This window comes from Pleurodeles waltl, chromosome 3_1, assembly GCF_031143425.1.
Source record: "Pleurodeles waltl isolate 20211129_DDA chromosome 3_1, aPleWal1.hap1.20221129, whole genome shotgun sequence".
Lineage (NCBI taxonomy): Eukaryota > Metazoa > Chordata > Amphibia > Caudata > Salamandridae > Pleurodeles > Pleurodeles waltl.
Window position 1 is genome coordinate 284,710,749 of NC_090440.1, and position 18,935 is coordinate 284,729,683.

At 40.5% G+C, this 18,935-nt stretch overlaps 1 protein-coding gene across 10 annotated transcripts in view; it reads right to left on the minus strand.

Moving 5' to 3' along the window:
• The window catches only part of TCF12 (transcription factor 12), a 641,728-nt gene that overhangs the window by 61,333 nt on the left and 561,460 nt on the right, over positions 1-18,935 (minus strand). For all 10 annotated transcript variants that reach the window (XM_069222409.1, XM_069222403.1, XM_069222408.1 and 7 more), the window contains 2 exons: positions 16,027-16,097; positions 2,624-2,702 (listed from right to left, as the gene is read on the minus strand). In XM_069222409.1, coding sequence (XP_069078510.1) covers positions 2,624-2,702; positions 16,027-16,097 — 150 coding nt within the window. The remainder of the gene's footprint in view (positions 1-2,623; positions 2,703-16,026; positions 16,098-18,935) is intronic.

An 18,935-nucleotide genomic window follows, 5' to 3' on the forward strand; every position in this document is an offset into this window, starting at 1 on the left:
TTGATATTAATGTGTTTTTTGGGTTCATTGAGAACATGGTTGTTGTTCAATAATAAAATTAATCCTCAAAAATACAACTTGCCTAATAATTCTGCACTCCCTGTAGTGTGGAAACACGGTCATGCCCTCCCCATTCAAAGGTGCTACATGGAGGCAACCAGATTACCAGCAGACAAATGAAATACCTCCACCCTCCACACGAAGGATCTGCATTTGCTGCACAGTTAATTCAAGCACCTCTGTCGTGTGCACCAGCACGTGCAGAAAGGTTCCCCTACTGGCTGGGGGCAGACATGATCAAAGGCGGCTAGTTTGACATATTAGTAAGAGTTAATCCCTGCTACTGAGTCCCTTGAAGCAAGAAAGGAAACCCCATAACAAAAGGCAGCCCTCAAACGGGACACCCTCCAACTCGAAATATGGACAACTATTCATCTGCTTCCACTCCCCAAAATCATTTTGTTCAATAACTTCTGGAGCCACCGTAGTGCCAACAAACCACAGAGGACAATCACATACAATATGCTCCCCGCGAATAGACAATCAGCACGAGCAGAATACACACTGCTTCCGTAGCTCCTTCAAACTCAGTGTCCCCGAGTGATCTAACATAGATGGCACTGTGCAGATCAGCCTCAAGGCTCTCCTTGGAGTAACTAAGGAACGAGCACACGTTCAGGCATCGAAGATCCTATTTAAGAGAAGAAACGGCTGCAGAAGCGCTGGAAAATCTCGGAACCTTTCCATGGTTCACTGTCAAAAATACCTGCAGGCCTCCTACCACATACAATGTGTCCTACATATACTACCACTGTGTAAAGCGTGGTACTGTTTGTATAGGTGATCTCATGGCATCTCTGCAGAATCGAAATCTATTTCTCACACACTGAAAAGTCAATAAACAGGTTTATAAAATTGGGTGCAATAATCATGGATAGTCTTCAAGGGTGTAACCAAGTGCCTGGGAATGGGTACGAGATGCGTTTTGATACAAACCGTAATTAACAAAGAAATACCGTAATAAGTTTTTTTTATTACTTAGTGAAGATGTTACACTACTGATGGTCATTTAGCGCAACCTAGTCTTGATCACGTGGTATCGAGGACATTTTTAACATACAAAGCTTGGGCCTCATTTTAGATTGTAAATATTGCTGCTCTTAATGTATTTTTATTTCTGCTACTGTCGAATGCAATAACAAACCAGGAAAATTAGCTTTTACACAATTCAGCATGAATGGTTGTGTGTGTATAGGGCATTAGGTCGCTAATTGCAGATTGATATGAAAATATCTATTAATAAGCCAACTCATTACTACTGGTTAATGACTACAAAAGTAGACATGATGCGCTGAGCATATAATTTGAAGAGCTCGCTAAATTCCAAATTTACTAAACACCAGCCTAAAACTGTTAAATATGCTCACCATTTTCGATAGGACATCTTTTTAAGATTAGATGGAGTGCGGAGGCTCATCACATACCATAAACAAATGTAAAAGCAATGATCCCAAGTGAACAAAACAATCCCAAAACTCTGGCTAGGTTTACTGCTACCCCATCCAGTCTGCATTCCCACCTCCTGTTAAACAACAGATTCAAGTCAATGCATCTTTCACGGCCCTGTGTAAGGGCCGAACAGCTGTTCAACTTTTATAAGACAGCTGAGGCCACAGTGTCTGAGAAAGCTGCACTGCCTAGTAATAGCTCAGAGCAGCTGCCCCCGTTCTTCATCTCTGCACCACAACCCCTCTTGCAGACTCTCAACACCCTGGCATACGTGATGCAGGTGACAGAAACGACTGCATTAGTAGGCATGCATTCCCAAACAAAGATCTTTGTAACACTACACTCCGGCTGATTCCAGTCGCTAGTGGGAGCGTGGAAAGGCCGCCTTGCATCACTGAAGGGTGGGATTACCGGGTGTTGTGACCCAAGAACTGCGCTGACAGTGTAGGGAGAAAGTGAGAACGCAGGCCTTCAAATCCTCAGAACTACTGAAGACAGCCACTGCACATCACAAGAGCCCCCTCCCGAGATGTACGCTTTCTAAGCCAATACCAAAAGTGAGGAGAACTTACTGCGTACTTGTTCTTAATTGAGTATAGCGCCTTCCTGCTTGGCAAGTACTCTATGGGATCCCTTTTCAACGTAATTAGAGTATATTCCAAGAATAAACTTTTAAGATGCATAGAATCATAAATGAGAATTATTTTTATCTTCACACCAACACAACTTCAGTTGGTGAGCAATATATCAGAACATTTAATTTCAGACATAATTATACTTGTGGACACATTGTTGGTATTTAATGCAGCACACACTATGCAAATTATGCGGTACAGAACACAAACAGCCAGGGGCAGTGTTAGGCTCTTCCTTTGCATCTAATAGGCCCACCCTACCGATCAAATCACAGCCGCGCCGGGTAAGGTTGTTGTATCATTAACATTTCTACCCACATACAACCTTGATACGTGGTAAATGGTGAATGGCCTTTAAGTGCAATATTGAAAACTAGCGTCAAGTATTTATTGATAACTACAGCTGTAATGAAGGGTGGTCCTATGCACAACACATCTCTTCAAAGTGTCAGACGGAAAAGAAAACCTTCAGGTCTCACCTGTGAGAGGCGACGGAGATCCCACGGGCGTCGACGGGTTTGATGGAAAGCTACTGCTGGTGTGGTCAGGGGAATAAATCTGAAAGAGTTAAGCTATCATTAGTCGCTGATGCCACACTCGCACAACCTTAGCTGCAAATATTAGATTGGTTTACAGGCTGTCATAACCCACTCTCGACACTGTCAACCCGGATCTCCGCTCATCACACAGCAATGGGCTAAACTTCATTGAAATTGACAAGGGTTTTGAGTGACATGCTCCTGCACGTGGGCACACTAAACCCCAAAAACATTTACTGGTGCCAGTATAGTGGGAAAGCAACAATGTTCACGTAGTTCCTTATTTGAGGTGGGTAAAGAACTCCTACTCTCTAAAAATTATGTCAAATAAAGTCAGAGTGAGACCCGCTAGAAATTGAACCATTGTGTTTCACGTATTGCTGAATTTAACATCAAGATAAGACGAGATACGTACATAAAAAAGTAGTATTTGTGTGTTCAGAATTATCATTGTTTACATGCAAGCATACATCCAGTTTATCAGTAAATTTCATAAAGGTACTTACAATGTGTCCAAATAGGGTTTTTAATTTTGCTTAGTGGCAAGGCCAGGGTTACACGCACTGAGCCCACTTTGGAAAATGGCTGCCTTTGTAAGCAGCCTACATTGGTGGATGTGGTGCTAGGCATCAGAAGGGCCTGAAAGTAAAGCACGTCTACACCCGGAGGCAACCGGTTTCCACGAAAGAGGCAGAAACACTACTTCTGCAGCTGTCTATAAAGTGAAGCACACACAATGCAGTCTCGTTAATATTCTAGCAGAGGTGTCTTCAACCCTTTCAACCTACTATTATTAGAGTTGCAATAGTGACCACAACAGACAATTTCTATGTGTGATCGACAGAGGCAGGAATACCAGAAGTGATCACCTCGGTGCATCGGGCAAGGTGGCCAGCAGAAATGTAAACAAATGCTTGGTGGGTATGGAATGCCTCTACATGGGTAATACATAACCATAACTGTAATGCCCCTGGCTAATAGTATTAGTAAAAAGTATCCACACTGATGTATGACTTATCACTCAGCTTTAAATAGATGGAAACACTTAACTTTTCTCCAGCATCAGCTCAGTTCGAAAATATTTCTGAGGGTACACACATTTCCCTCTCAAATATGTGTATATATATATATATATATATATATATATATATATATATATATATATATATATATATATGTGTGTGTGTATATGGTGTGTGTGTATATGGTGTGTGTGTATATATATATATATATATATATATATATATATATATAATAATGTTAAACTTGCAAAGACGTCTAATTAGTAGTAGGTGCTGGGCTTCAGACAGCTAAAGAGGTGCTCATTAAAGAAGCCTGTCCTAGTAACAGCCTCAGACCTCTGCAGCAGTCCCGTCTTATTTTTACTGGCTTCTTGTGTAGACGTGGTTTCTTCTCTCTTTTATGCCTTTTCTCTGCATGCCAGAGTGGTCTCCTGAAATGACTCATCGCTTCACACGTGTTTTTTCACTTTCGCGAACAACTGAGGATTCTGCATGGTATAAAGTTAACAGTCTCTCAAAGCTATGCTAAGACACTTCGATAATACTCTTCGCTCTGCCTCCAAACCTCGTTTGGTTGCACCTCTGATGCTAGTCTGCGCGGGAAAAACTTTTTCATAAATGCGCCAAGCTCAGCTTTGGCACTCCGGGCTGAAACAGGCAGAGTTCGGAAAAACATCCCCGATTTAGGAAGGCCTGTAAAATCTAGCTCCTTGTTAGTGGACGTTAAGGACTTAACCATTTAAAGGTATTGAAGAATGGAATGGAAAATGCCTCCTGGGGCAGATGATGTGCTTAAAAAATGTAAAACTACAATCAGAAAAATAAGAGGTTGCACTTTTTAAATAATGTGACCAGGCACTGGTCATATTAAATTCATGTACTTTTTTTTGTTTTAAAAAAACAGACAGAAACATCCCACAAGACCCCAAGTGTCACGGCACAAGACCCCAAGTGTCACGGCACAAGACCCCAAGTGTCACGGCACAAGACCCCAAGTGTCACGGCACAAGACCCCAAGTGTCACGGCACAAGACCCCAAGTGTCACGGCATAGTGCACCTATCCACTGCCACGTGTGGTAATTGATGGAGGCACTATGCTGTGGTTTTAAGGTTTCGATGGAGTGTTAACTTCTATGGACTACAATATAAGTAACTCAAACTTTACTGACAACTGGACTGTCAAATTATGATCGAACCTGTTACCTTATGGGAAGCACTGAGAAAGCAACACATTTTTTGAAAGACGCGGTGGACAGTGTTTGCATATTTGTTCAACAAACTGCTTAAGGAGCGATTATGCTTAAGGAGTGATTAAGGGTGCCCTCTTTCTTTGGGAACAAAACTACTATGCTGATGGTAAATGGGGTGCTTTAATAGGGGTGCACTACGCTGGCCCAGAATGTGCCTTTGCCTGCTTGGATTTAAAATATGTTTGAAAGACATGGAGCTGAGAAAGTTGGATTTTCAAATGATGAGTTATGGCTAGACTGAAAGACTAAGGACCAGGTCTCACGTAAGTAGTCAGTAATGACAGATGCATGACGTTCAATGGTGAGCACCACAGTCACACACATGCAACATAGCATTTATTAAATGTGTCATTTCCGGCTATGTCTTGAGAAAGCTTCCACAGCATCTCATGCTTGAATAGCTAACATAAAATCTAAAAAATATATACTTTTTATACCAATGAACTGCTCAGGGCTGCACGGTGAAACTTTATAAAATAAACCAGTCCACTGCCATCTCATCATGGCAGCCGTGAAAGCCTTTTAGCTAACTTGCAGATAATCTTTGTTACAATGATTGTTCAAAAAATACAATTGTATGTAGCAAACAGAGGCCCTAAAGCAATGAAGTAAAACTGAAGCATTTTCATCTTGTTCGGATTTATGCATCAACCAAAGGCTAGACATATGAGGGTACGTTTACAGTGGGTTCAACGTTAAACGTCCACACTAGGACTGGAATGGGGTGCAGCCGAGATATACAATTTCCTTTTGCATATTATCACATTTAAAGCCAGGCAGGTGGATTGGATCGTTGAACGTTTAGTGTAGCTCAGGCAATGACTACAGTCATTTCCAAACTTGGAAGCTATATTGTCCACAGTTTGAACACATTTTATGGATTCACCAGCAATAAAGGCAACATAAGCAGCACATGACATGATTTGGCAAGAGGCGCCCATTAGAGTAAAAAGGAGTAATTTGACACTCTTGTTTTCGGAAGTAAGTGGTTCAATGTATACTGCACTGAATACCAGCCATAGTGTGCACCATTCAAGGCTAAAGGTAGTTGTCAAACTTTGACTAATGTATGCTGCTACTGACAAACAAGAACAAAATGGTTTCTTAACTATAGAAGTAGTTTTGCAGCTTGAAGAGCTTTCTGGATTCACATGCTGTGCATTATTCCACCATCTAGTGGCTGGGTCCGGAAAGTTGTGTTCTAGTCAGACCCCCCCCAGGGGGATCTTGGATCACCATTTGGTGCTCGGTCCATCCTCTGTGACAAGTCAGACGGTGCCCTGGAAGTTCACGTGCATGGCTTCCATGTTCAGATTGTTTTTTACTCTTTTTCCTCCTACTTTTCCCTTTTCAGGGACGAGCGCAAAGTGCTCCGTCCCTCTTCTAATATCTCTTTAGGGGGATTTTAACCACGCCCATAATATGTCAGTCACTTTCATTGGTTCGGGGCTTGCCTTTTAAAAACCGCTTGTTTTCATTTGTGAAAGGCATGCACACCTTTTCTGGTGTTTAGCCCTCCTCAAGAGCACTGGGTAAACTACTGGAAACATACGAGGCTCCATGTTTTCCATATGGTTTCTGGACTAAGTTTTCTCTTTATTTCGCAGCACAATCACGCTGTGTTTTACACAGCGCGCTCGCGCTCTTTTTTTTAAATTTAATGTGGCAAGATGAGTCCATTTAGGAGTTTACAATGCCTATAGCTGTAACTCAACATAATGCGAGACCCGTTGCAGTGCGAAAACAAGCCGATTTTAAAAGGCAAGCCCGAACCAATGAAAGTGACTGATATAACACGGGTGTGGTTAAAATCCCCCTAAAGAGAGATTAGAAGAGGGATGGAGCGCTCGCCCCTAAAAAGGGAAAAATAGGAACAAAATGAGGAAAAAGAGCAAAAACAATCTGAAGATGGAAGCTATGCACGTGAACTTCCAGGGCGTCGTCTGACGTCACACAGAGGACGGACTGAGCACCAAATGGTGATCCAAGACCCCCTGGGGGGGTTCTAACTAGAACACAACTTTGCGGACCCAAACACTAGATGGCAGAATAATGCACAGCATGTGAATCCATAAAAGGATTCACGCTGCAAAACAGAATTTCAACAGAATGCATAAAAGGTTCTGTAATGGTTTATTTACTATAATTGCCTATTATTAAGTCTAGTTAACCCTATTAAAGGCCTTTTCTATGTTAAGGGCATATGTAACAGGATAATTCCGGGTCAGCACAAAAGACCAGTTCAGTAGTAGATGAACCTAGAACAGTGGTTCCAAGCCTGTGGGCCGGGGACCCCTGGGGGTCCGCGATGCCTCCTCAGGGGGTCCGCGAATGCTTAGAAAATGTAATAATATTAGGTTCCAACTATCAGTAATGACTCAGTGGGGGTCCCCGGATTCCAATAATGATTCCGTGGGGGTCCCTGGGCTCCAGTATTGATGAAATGGGGGTCCACAGAAGTCAAAAGGTTGGGAACCACTGACCTAGAACACATGCATGTTGCCACTTGTAATGTGAGAAGAGAAAGGTGATCTGCCACAATGATAGCAATAATATTACCGAGCATAATATGGAGAGAAACTGGGCATTAGATGAGCACGGACTGTAATATTTTATTATTTGATAAGAATAGAGATAGTAGCAAATGATATTACAGTACATTTTTTTTTTTTTTTAAATCTGTTTATTGAACAGGGTGCAAAAACTCGTAACGCATTACAATTATTACAGAAAAATATGCAGCATCTTTACTTGTATATATTCACCAGTATATTTGAGCTCTAGGCTGCGTAGTCAACAATAACTTTTACTAAAATGCATCGAAAAGGAAAAAGAGGAATAGAGCAAGAAAAAGTAAAAAGGAGAGAAAATTATGATAAATAAGGAGAAACAAAGAGGAAAAAAACTGTGAAATATATATCTGTGGTCACTCTAATTGTAGTTTTATTGTATGCACACATAGTGGCGTTATATATAATGAGGGTACCGTAAAGGCACATGGGGGGAGGAGATGTACATCTGATGTGGATCCGAGCGTTGACAGCAGGAGTAAGGTTTAAGTGGGTCCGGCTTGTACGTATAAGCTTAGAGCAGTGTTAAGTGGGCACATTGAAGGCCATGTTGTTTTTTGCTTGGTTTATAAATTAATTAATTGTGATCGTCTTAACGCTTTTGGCGTAGAAGTAAAAGTGGGTCATGGGGGGGGAACAAGTTGTCTCTGGTTTCTATTTTTACTACATAGTTGTCCCATATTTCAACTCCCTCCTGTGGCTGGCCCCTTTGTTGTAGTAGTCTTAATGTATATGCTTCTGCTTGTGTGCGACTGTATAAGTCACGGAGCCAAGCGGAGTGGGGGGGGTATGAGGGGCCTTCCAATGTATGGCTATCAAGCGTTTGTATACCACAAATGCTAGATCTATAAATCTGTGTAAATGTTTGTCACTTTTGGGACGTTGGCGTATTCCCAATAAGCACGATTCTGGGGAAGGAGTGAGTGTATGGTCAGCGATTTCTGATGTAGTTTCTGTGATTCTCTGCCAACTTGCATGTATTGAGTGACATTCCCAGACCATGTGAAAGAAGTTAGCTGAGTAAATGGCGCATCTAGGGCATTCTGATTTAGCACTAGGGTAGATTCTGTTTATGCGGGCTGGGGATAAGTAGGTTTGATGAATATAATTAAATTGGGTGTATCTTAGTCTGGCGTTGCAAGATATCGTTTTGATCGTGGTAAGGGCAGCTTCCCAAGTTTTTTGGGAGATTGGTGCAGCAAGGGCGGTATCCCAGGGGGATTTAGCTGGGGACAGGTCAGTGCGGGCATTTGCTGATAGTGCTTTATATATTATTGAGATAGTGCCTTTGGCGTTACCTATTGTTAGGAGTGTTGTAAGTAAGTGGGATTCGTGGGGTTCGATATGATTGCTGCCCCAGAGATTATGTAAAAGTTTGATGATGGCGCCGTGTATTAAAAATGCCCCAGCTTGCATCTTCCCAGCAGCCACCTGTTCTGTGAAAGTGATTGTGTGGGAGTTAGCGTATATGTCTCCTGCGTTAAACGTTTTAGTTACTCATATGTCGTGGTGAAGTGATAGGTCCTGTATCTTCGGAATTTGGGATCGGGGTATTGAAGGAGAGTAAGGGGGAAGTTTGTTTGTGCCCTGGATGTATCTTTTCCAGCAGAATTTAGCTGCAGCTAGTATTGGAGATCTATTTAGGGGATAAAAGGAGCCAGTCAGTAATGTCGTTAAAGTTGTTTGTGGAGTTGTGTATGCGTTCAGCACTACGTATTCTGGGGTGGTTGGGTTGTTGAGCCATGATGCTATCCATACCCAGTCCACCCTCTAATTGTGGGTGTTGCGTAATAGATAGCGCCACCCTTCGTCTATCTCCACCCCATAATAAGTCAATCAGGAGGGAGTGTAATTTTTGAAAGAATGTGCGAGGCAATGACAGCGGGAGGGCCGCGAAATAGTATAAGAAACGCAGCAGGATTAGCATTTTAGCTATGGCGGTCCGGCCCATAGGGGATAGTGGGAGCGAACTCCAAAATGTCAGGGAGCCACGGGTGGATCAGAGTAGGTGGTCCAGGTTACCCCTCCTTTAAATCCGTCATGGAATGGTAAACCTGTATGCCTAGATATTTAAAAGTAGTGAGAGACCAGGGTAGTTGATATTGGGGCAATCTTCTATGTTGTTCAGTTGGTGTAGGGGCGAGGGGGAAGATGCATGATTTGGACCAGTTTATGTGTGGTCCGGAGGCCAGTGCAAAGCTATCTAATATTTGCATTATCTCTGTGACAGATGTAGAGTGTTTACGTAGGTAGATTAGGGCGTCATCAGCACATAGTGACACAATGTGGTATAAGTCATATTCTGGAATGCCCCATTTATGGGCATTACTTCGGAGTTTAATTGCTAATGGTTCCATTGCTATGGCAAATAGGGGAGAGAGCGGGCAGCCCTGCCGGGTACCCCTACCTATGGGGAATTCTTCTGAGATAATTTGTCCAGATTTAACTTGGGCTATGGTTTTGTGATATAGTGTCTTATTCCAATTTATAAATCCTCGTTGGAACCCAAATGCCTCTAATGTGCGGTAGAGGTAGTCCCAGCTGAGTGTGTCGAAAGTTTTTTCTATGTCCAGGGATCTAGCCACTGCCTCCTCCTCGACGGTGCCGTGCATCAAGCGAATTAATCTTCTGATGTTTAAAAAAGTGTTTCTACCTGGTATAAAAATTGATTGGTCAGGATGTATTAAATTTGGTAGATAGGGGAGTAGTCCATTTGCTAGGGCCTTCCCCAGAAGCTTACAGTCAGAATTGAGGAGAGAAAGAGGTCTATATGACCCGACGTCCAGGGGATCTCGGCCTGGTTTTGGGAGCACGACTATGAGCGCTACACGCATAGAGTCTGGGAGTTGCTTTCTGTTATGGGCTTCGTTGAACACCACGAGGAGGGGTTGCAGAAGGTGATTAGGCTGTGAGTTAAAATATTCCGCTGGCAGACTGTCGGGTCCTGGGGCTTTGTTGCGTGCCATTTGAGAAAGAGCCAATCGCAGTTCTTCCATTGTGACAGGGCCATCTAACATCTCTGTGTTGTTTATTATATGCATATTACAGTACATATTACAAATATCCAGTATCTCTGCTTCTGCCTTACAGTTTTCATGAAAGTAGTATTGGTGCTACAAACTCCTGAAAAAACATCTAATCATAATTAATCTGGCATTCTGGATACAATTGCATGCCTCAACTTGCATGGCCTATTGAATATGCCAGCACTTGACGAGGATATTCCTAAGAACGTAATAGTGGATATACATTTTTTAGTGTAGCGTATTAGCTGGTGTATCCGAACTGCCAAGTGCCACTATTCCAAATTAACTACATTATCTATAGAAAATACATGTTCCTGCTTTACCTTACAGTTCTGCCCATTTCAGTAGAGTGCACAGACAATGGACAAACGATTTAACAAGCCAGAAACAAAGTTTACTTTTCCTGATGGCAATACTAATGTAATTAAAGACTAGTGGTAAGAAAGTGTTAACTTAAACCATTTTGCTACAAAGCATCTAGATCAAGTGATAGAAATCAAAAGTTAAGATGGTTTTTCCCAAGGATTATCTATTGGACATGATTTGTAATGGCTAGAGAGGGCAAACATTCAACAATGAGACCACAGTAACATATAGCTAACAGCATATGTGAAATGAGTCATTACCACCTATGTAGCAAGAAGATTTCAAAATTTCTTATGTTCGTAAAACTAATAGTGAATTTACAAAGAATTGGGCGTTTTTTACCTTGTTAAAGCAAAAGAAAAAATAAATTGTAGGACTGGTTGAATGCCGAGATTCTACTTGTACTAAATATACAATTCTAACAGGTAATTTCTAGACAAACGACTTGAAGTTTGGCATATGCATTCTTCATATTCTATGACGCAACACAAGAAAACTGCGCACTATGCCATTCCAAAAGTATGACTTTGATTAACAGCAACCTATAACAAAATTATATAATTTAAATGTTGCCATGGCATTTTACTGATTATTAAATGTTTCACAAAATCACAGTACATATGAAATATGTGCTGACTTTACACTACCTTTTGGGTATAAAAATATCTGACAAAACGAAAATCATTATCATATATTAATTTAAATAAAAATAAAATAACAGCTCTACATATACTCTGAAAAGGCTCTCAAACAAAAAAAACAGATCCACTAATCTAAGGGCTGAATCAGTTCTGACAGCACGAAACGTCATCAATATGTTGGTATGTGTTAGAAGGCAGTGGCATTTCCTTAAAAAATTATAGTTGTAAGCCTACTGACAATACAATTCGAAACGTGCCCAAAATTACATACGTTTTCTGAAAAGTATTAAAAACATGGTTAATTTACTCTGCCACAAGACAATTATTAAAATCTCACACATTTTTGGCTGCATGCACTGCAAGGGTGACATGTCCCTCAAGCATACACCCAGGTAATGCCAAAGCGGTGAAAATCATCTGAACTAATCCCCCACCTTCTCTTCACAGGAGAAAATAGCCAATAATCCACTACAGACTGTCCTGCAAAGTGCCAAGTCTGATACGCCAGGCAAAAACTACTACAAAATTAATAGCAAACACGTGTATGTATCTGTGTTTTAGAGTGTTCTGAATTTACTGTCCAATGTAATCGCTTAATAGATAAAATACTGACAATACACCCACACACGTGGGCAACTATATATATTCTCACAGAATGCCATATCAGCACTCTTTTGACATCACTAACTATGAAGGAGAGTGGCATAAAAACAGACAATTGGGAGACGAGTAATAGGTTTATTTTATGTAATTTTAATTCTACATGCTGAACTGTTTTATGATTTTCCTTAGTTTCTAAATCATGACATTTCCTAAAGTAGTTTTTTTGAAACTGTTGCAGTTACCGCAAAAACAGCAGCCAAGTGCATAATATTTATTTAAAAAATAAGCTGAACTGATTTATTTGAAATAAACTGTGTGAGGGTGTAATATATAAATTGTCTCTGTGGCTATTGTTCTGAAAAGCATGGCTTCTCTAAAAACGTAGCTTTAACCAATCGGAAGAATCAGAACATTTTAAAATATAATGTTCCATTAATGCCAAGTTCTGGTGTCGCTTTCTAACGACTGACAATATAGGGTTAGTTATTTAACTGTATATTTTCCCAAATCAGGATATTTCTAACAGAGCTTTCCTATCTCTAGACTTTTGCATGTCACTCGGGCCATTTTGCTTGGTAGCCAGTAACATGGACAACAAAAGAACACAAAAAAAGAGGGCTATTGCGAGGCAAGAGTCATACTACAAGGCACACAAAGTGGAAACTCATTGTGCATGCTGACCACGGCACCCGCGCTGGTAAATGGCCAGCAACAAATAAGCGGCATGCCTTCTGCCGGGCTTAAATGGCAACAGGACTCATTTTCCAGCCACAAAACAGGCTCCGCCTCCCATCAGTCATGGTCCATTGCAGCCCACAGGATCTCAATATGCCGGGTCCCATGAAAAGGGCCGAGACAAAACCTGCTCAATGGACGTCCTGCGGGGGGAAATCTCAGGGCAATTTTTTAAACACTGCGGTGTACATTTCAGTTCAGCTTTGTGATGTAAATTTTATTGAGTCTCGAAACAACAAAGAAACTTAATTCATGAATTCTTTTTTAAAGTCAACTTGGCTGCATTTTCCCCTTTTATTGTTTTTTTTTTGTTATGTGCGCGACTCGCCTTTTAACTATGCAGATTACTGGCGAACGCTAGCTTCACTGCACCAAGCCCCAGATGAAAATACACAGGGCCAGAGTCTGGCAATAACCAGGGACGTTAAATAGTCCTTCCCGTTTGAGCTCTAAATTAAATATCAAGTCTTTTGTTTTGGCGTTGGGAGGCGAAACGAGGCAGATGTTTTTCACTCCATATAACCTCCACGGGCACAAGCGAAGCGCGGTGCCTGGCACATGTTCAAGTGAGCGCAGCACAAACGGCGCGGATGCCCGGACCCCGGCTCCGCTCTTAGCGGCATTTGTTCATTTTCCAAACTAACGCTTAATCCATGGGGCTTTGGGAACTTGGTGTAAACACTTTCAAGCACATTGCTTTTTCTTGCCCAGCCTGAGATTAAGACCATAATGATCCGCCCGTAAACCTAAAATAAAAGAACCTTTACTAATGTATTATCTGGCCTTACACGTTTAATTATATAATATTCAGAGGGGATTAATGCTTGTAGAACGAATAACCACGGACATAAAATGTCCACCAGGCAACAAGATTTCACAGAAAATATTTTCTACCAATGCTAGTCTACGGACCCGTTTCAGTATAGATATTCATTACCGATAAATATGTATACCATTTACAAGGTTTACATATATACACATATCTATATCTGAGTATTGTAAATGGGTGGTACACACACACACACACACACACACACACACACACAGGTAAACCTTATAAGTAGGTGGTATACTATATATCAATAAATACAACTTCAAAAAGTTTGAGCTAGCGTCCCCATCACTGTCCTGCTGGCTCTTAAATTTATTTTCTAAATTTCAGACTCCCATTTCGCCAGCATAACGAGCATGACCGAGCATTGGGTGTCATAAAGGCAGATGGATGGAGCTTGGACCCTAAGTGAGCAGACTAGGACATGCACTGAGAGAGCAGATGGAATGCATCACCATCAGCTATGGCAGAAATGATTTATGGAATGACCTCGCTCCTGCCAAGCAAGTGACATCGGATGACGGAACTGAATTACCATGACAACTAAGGCCCACCCACCAAAGTGAATGCACAACGCCACCTTGTTTTCCACTTCTCTGAAGAGTACACAGATTTAAGAGTACTTTTTTAGAGGAACAATAAGCAAAGGTTCTCATTAATGCTTACAAAGTCCTAGGCTTCAATAATGGTCACCGAGCACTACTCACAAGGACAACTTAGATACAACGTATCCATCTGCATGTGTATGCGGATGCAAAGAAGGATTACCTGGTTTAGGCATGATCTTAAATCTATACTGTCATAGCTCTGTTTAGACAACGCACAGGCATGTATGTGCATGAAGACTATATGAAGCCATACTAGTTTTCAGAGCAAATGTGGACAAAAGGAGTTCAGGCACTCTGCCAAACAAGTGAAGACATGGTTACAGGTGGGAGCACTATCAATGCTTGTGGTAATTTGCAATCAGCTCGTACAATGATAATCTTACATTCAAACACTGTTACGCTGAGCTGTGCAGTCTTAAAACCTTATCATTTAAAAGCTGGTTTCTACGAGGACCAACACGTAACCTCCTTTGACTTCTTTCATGGTCTTTTCTCTATGGTATAAATTTAAAAAGCAATCATTTCTGTCAAGGTTTCATGGAAACTAATGTGGTGCGTGGAGTTCATTCAAGTTTGCCAAAAGTGGATGTGGTATTGACAACTGCATAATTAAAAGGCAATACTCTACTCCTGACAGACAAGGTCCGGGCCTAAGAATCCTCATACTCCCGGCTCTGACACACTCTAAGAACGAAAACATTTAAAGCTTCTCAAATACAGACACCATAACACCATTTGCGAATGGCCAGCATTTATTCCTAGACTCCTGTAGGGAAGACCCATGAACCCAATGTGAAGGCTTTCGTGATATTAATATTTCATGACTTCTAATAACGGTCTTGTAAACAACTTCAAAATACGCAATATAATTAAAATCAGAGGTTTCATGGTTTCTGCAGATGTCTACAAATACTTAATTGAAGGTGGTCCATGTGCAACATGGTAAGTGCTCCAAACATGGCAATACTAAATCAACTTTGTTGGTAATAAGCATATTTTAAGACCTACTATGACAAATGGATAATTTGCAACTCCCACCTTATTTAACAGTGCCCACCCCTACTGAATCCCTTCAGTAACTCCCTACTCAATCGCAATCATCTTCCTGGTCACAATATGTACTCCTTTCATGGTACTGAACTTCTCCCTTGGCCCAGTCACCTCTAACCCCATTTTCCATTTGGAATAAAGCCACACTCCTCCACAGTTTTACAATACAGCAATTACAACAGTGTCAAATAAAGAGCAAAACACTTCACCGTGACGTGTTCATGCATACAAGAACTACTATTTGTCTACTACCTCTCTAAAATTGTTAGCTATCTTGTATTTGCTTGTGTATTAAAAATGTACATTCACTATATGTAGAGTAGTTGTCAATGTTTTGACATTTTTATGGGAATATTGGACTTTCACAATCTTGTTTGCAATACAAGAGACAATTGGAGTGTACTGTTAGGTCAACCAGATAAACGTATGCCACACAGTGTTAACTTTCTGATATGCAACCAGGCCTTTGTAAATTGCTTATGTAACTATTTCTGTGTGCAACACCTGGTGATGCAGGCCATATCATGGGGTAGGAGACAAGATAAACTGAGATACTATTCATTGGCATTAAGAAAGAAATACTTAATAGACGCAAGTTTAAAGAAAAAGAATATTCAAATCAATAATGTTGACACTTACAGAAGCAAGAGCTTTCCCAAGAGCATCACCAGTTTGAGAGCCCCCAGCATTGTTCCCTCTGGCTGCTGCACCTTGTGTTTGAAAAAGAAGACCATGGTGAATTGCTGGCTACAAATAAGCAGGTACTTTTCAAAAATACAATCAACTTCTTGCACCAAAGGCCTTTAAAATAATTTGAATAAATATATACTTACCACACCACATGCTAGCCTGGCTGAATATCCTGTTGCATATTAGGCATGAATGCAAATCATTTGGGCTCTACACCTTTACAGTTATTGTGTGCATTTCCATCCACTTATACTGTCAGAAGTTTTTTCATGGCTTCTCCTTCACCGCGTTGTTACAGTTATGACAAAAGAGCACACTTATTATTCTAGCTGAATGGACAACCTCTTTGTGGAGTGCTGGTAATGCATCCTTAAGACTAACCCATAGCAGGGGATTTCCACCCTGTCAGTCACTGGGCATTGCAGACTGTGCTCTACAGCTCTAGTGAAGTGGGGAAGAGGTGACAAAACTAAAGAGGAAGAGAGGAGGCCGAAGAGTGAGTTTGAGTGTCAGAGTGGGAGAATGTGAGCAAGTGAGGAGAGTCTCATGGGTGTAGAGACATTCAACAACATTTCAGAAAGTAATTTCAGAAAGGGAAATGAAAAAGCGCTAAGGGATCACCAATAAACTCCATATGTCTGCAGAACATCATGTAGCAGAGCATGGCCACTGCCATAATATAGAGCTGTTCATCTTGCTGCAAACGCACTTTTGGAACAAGCACTTTTGGAACAAGCTATTAAAAGGGGACTATGACACGGAAAACACAAGTGTGAATCTTTCAGTGGTACGGAATCCACCAACGGTCTCTTCAGCATAAAGCATAACCACTTCAAGCACATGTATTATTTACTTGCTGTTTTTGTATGAAAATGGGTCTTGGACCAAACCGATTCAAGCACACAATGGCATTAAGTGGGCCAATATTCTCAAGGCACGTGGTCTTCAATCGCCTGTATCAAACAGTACATTTAAATGCAAGATACCACCTTTTTGGTTCCAAACTCACGAAAAGCTGAAGTTACAGGGTCAATGCAACCTCTATGGAGAACTATTCCAAAGAAAGAAGCATTACCCTTAACAAACTTACACAGTAACTTTTAAATACATTTTGAAGACTTACCTAACCTATTTTCACACACAGCTTAGTAAACAGTTTTATGGAGACAAGGACTGCAGTATGAATCACAATGGAAAAAAAATAATTTTTGGTCTAGACGTCATTTGAATAAACTTTGGAACATTGCCTGAAGGCGGCTTGCATTTTCCATTATGAAGCGGATAAGATTTTTAACAAGACTTACAAATATTTTTTAACAAGACTTACAAATATTTTTTCCTGTATTTGTTTTATACCATATCTTAATCAGTTTTGGAAGCATAGTTCTTGGATCTGGCTCGTTATTTTACAAGTGCCTTTGCATTTGACTAATCTAGTTTTAATGTTGGCTCTCTCTAGGCTGTATTTTCCCCATAACTGCTGACTTAAGTGTAGGATAGACTTTCGTCTACTGCTCTTGAGACAGAACAATGCAAGAATGGCTCATGCTAGGAAATGTGCAACCGGTAAGTTTCTCCCACAAAGATAAAAGAATGGCCCTTATTAAGGGCAACCCATCTCTCCTCCCTCCACACAAAAAACACTCACAGGCCGCTGTACTTGTGCTCTCCAAAATGAAAGAAGCAGCGGAATATACCTAACAATTTAAGTTTTTTTAAATGGAATATTTTAGCTCACTTAAAATAATTAACATCCAAGACTTTAGTCTATTAATTATTATATATCTATAGATAGAGATAAAAAATTTTTAAAAAACTTTGGTATATTTTTTGCTAAGTGTTATGAAAGAATAAACTAAAAGACTGGAACATTGACTCCGTCTTGTTAAACGAAGCTTGCTAACCAAGCAATATTTACAGTTCATCAAAACTTGTTTCATGTTTCACTTACCTATATTTAAAACATCGACAAATTAATTTTAATGGCATTACATTGTCTTTAAAACACATGACAGCAAATTAATGAGTAAATGTATGTGTCAGTACTACATTCCCTTTAGATAACTGGGACCTTTTCAGAAGTACTTTAATTGTAAACTCAATTGAACTGTCTAATTTATAATATTGCAAAATCGTGCCCCATGCATCCCTAATGTATTTCTGAGACCTTGGAATTCTATTTAACGTCTCCTCAGGGAATGCTTCACGGAATACCTAACAAATGCAATTCCCCATTAACAAGATGCATAATGTAACACAAGCTACGAAGTGCCTAGCATCTATGTGAATCTCCAGCAAAAGAAATGTTATTATGCAGCCAACCGTAATTGATAACCGGAGCGTAGATGTTTATGTAACAATAATTGTACAAATGTCATACTACATTTTGTGGACACTGTACATCTTAAGCAGGAATGTCAATTCTTAACTGAAAATAAAGCCTAATTTTGATAACACATTATCTTGGGTCAAAATGTGCATACTATATGTCGAGCAAGTGTTTTGATATACAGTAACGCAGCGCGTCTTCCCAACTTGGACAGAGACAAAAATGTTAACTCATGAGCCATACACCAGATAGTACAGGACAGGTCTCCTGTTCAGCATACGATAATATAAACTAGGTTTATTCCAGATTTACAAGGGGTTATTTTTTTTGTTTAAATTTAGACAAATTTCAAGCCCAAGAACAATGTTTAAAATAAAAATCTAATGTTTTAAGTTGGTCACATCTTTATTAAAATGTGACATCCTGTGCAAAGCACAAAAGTCCAAATACAGCAGAAATATTGTGGGATGGAGACGTATAGAGAGGGAGAGTGACAGCAAGAAGGGGAAAGAGAAATAATGAAGTGGTC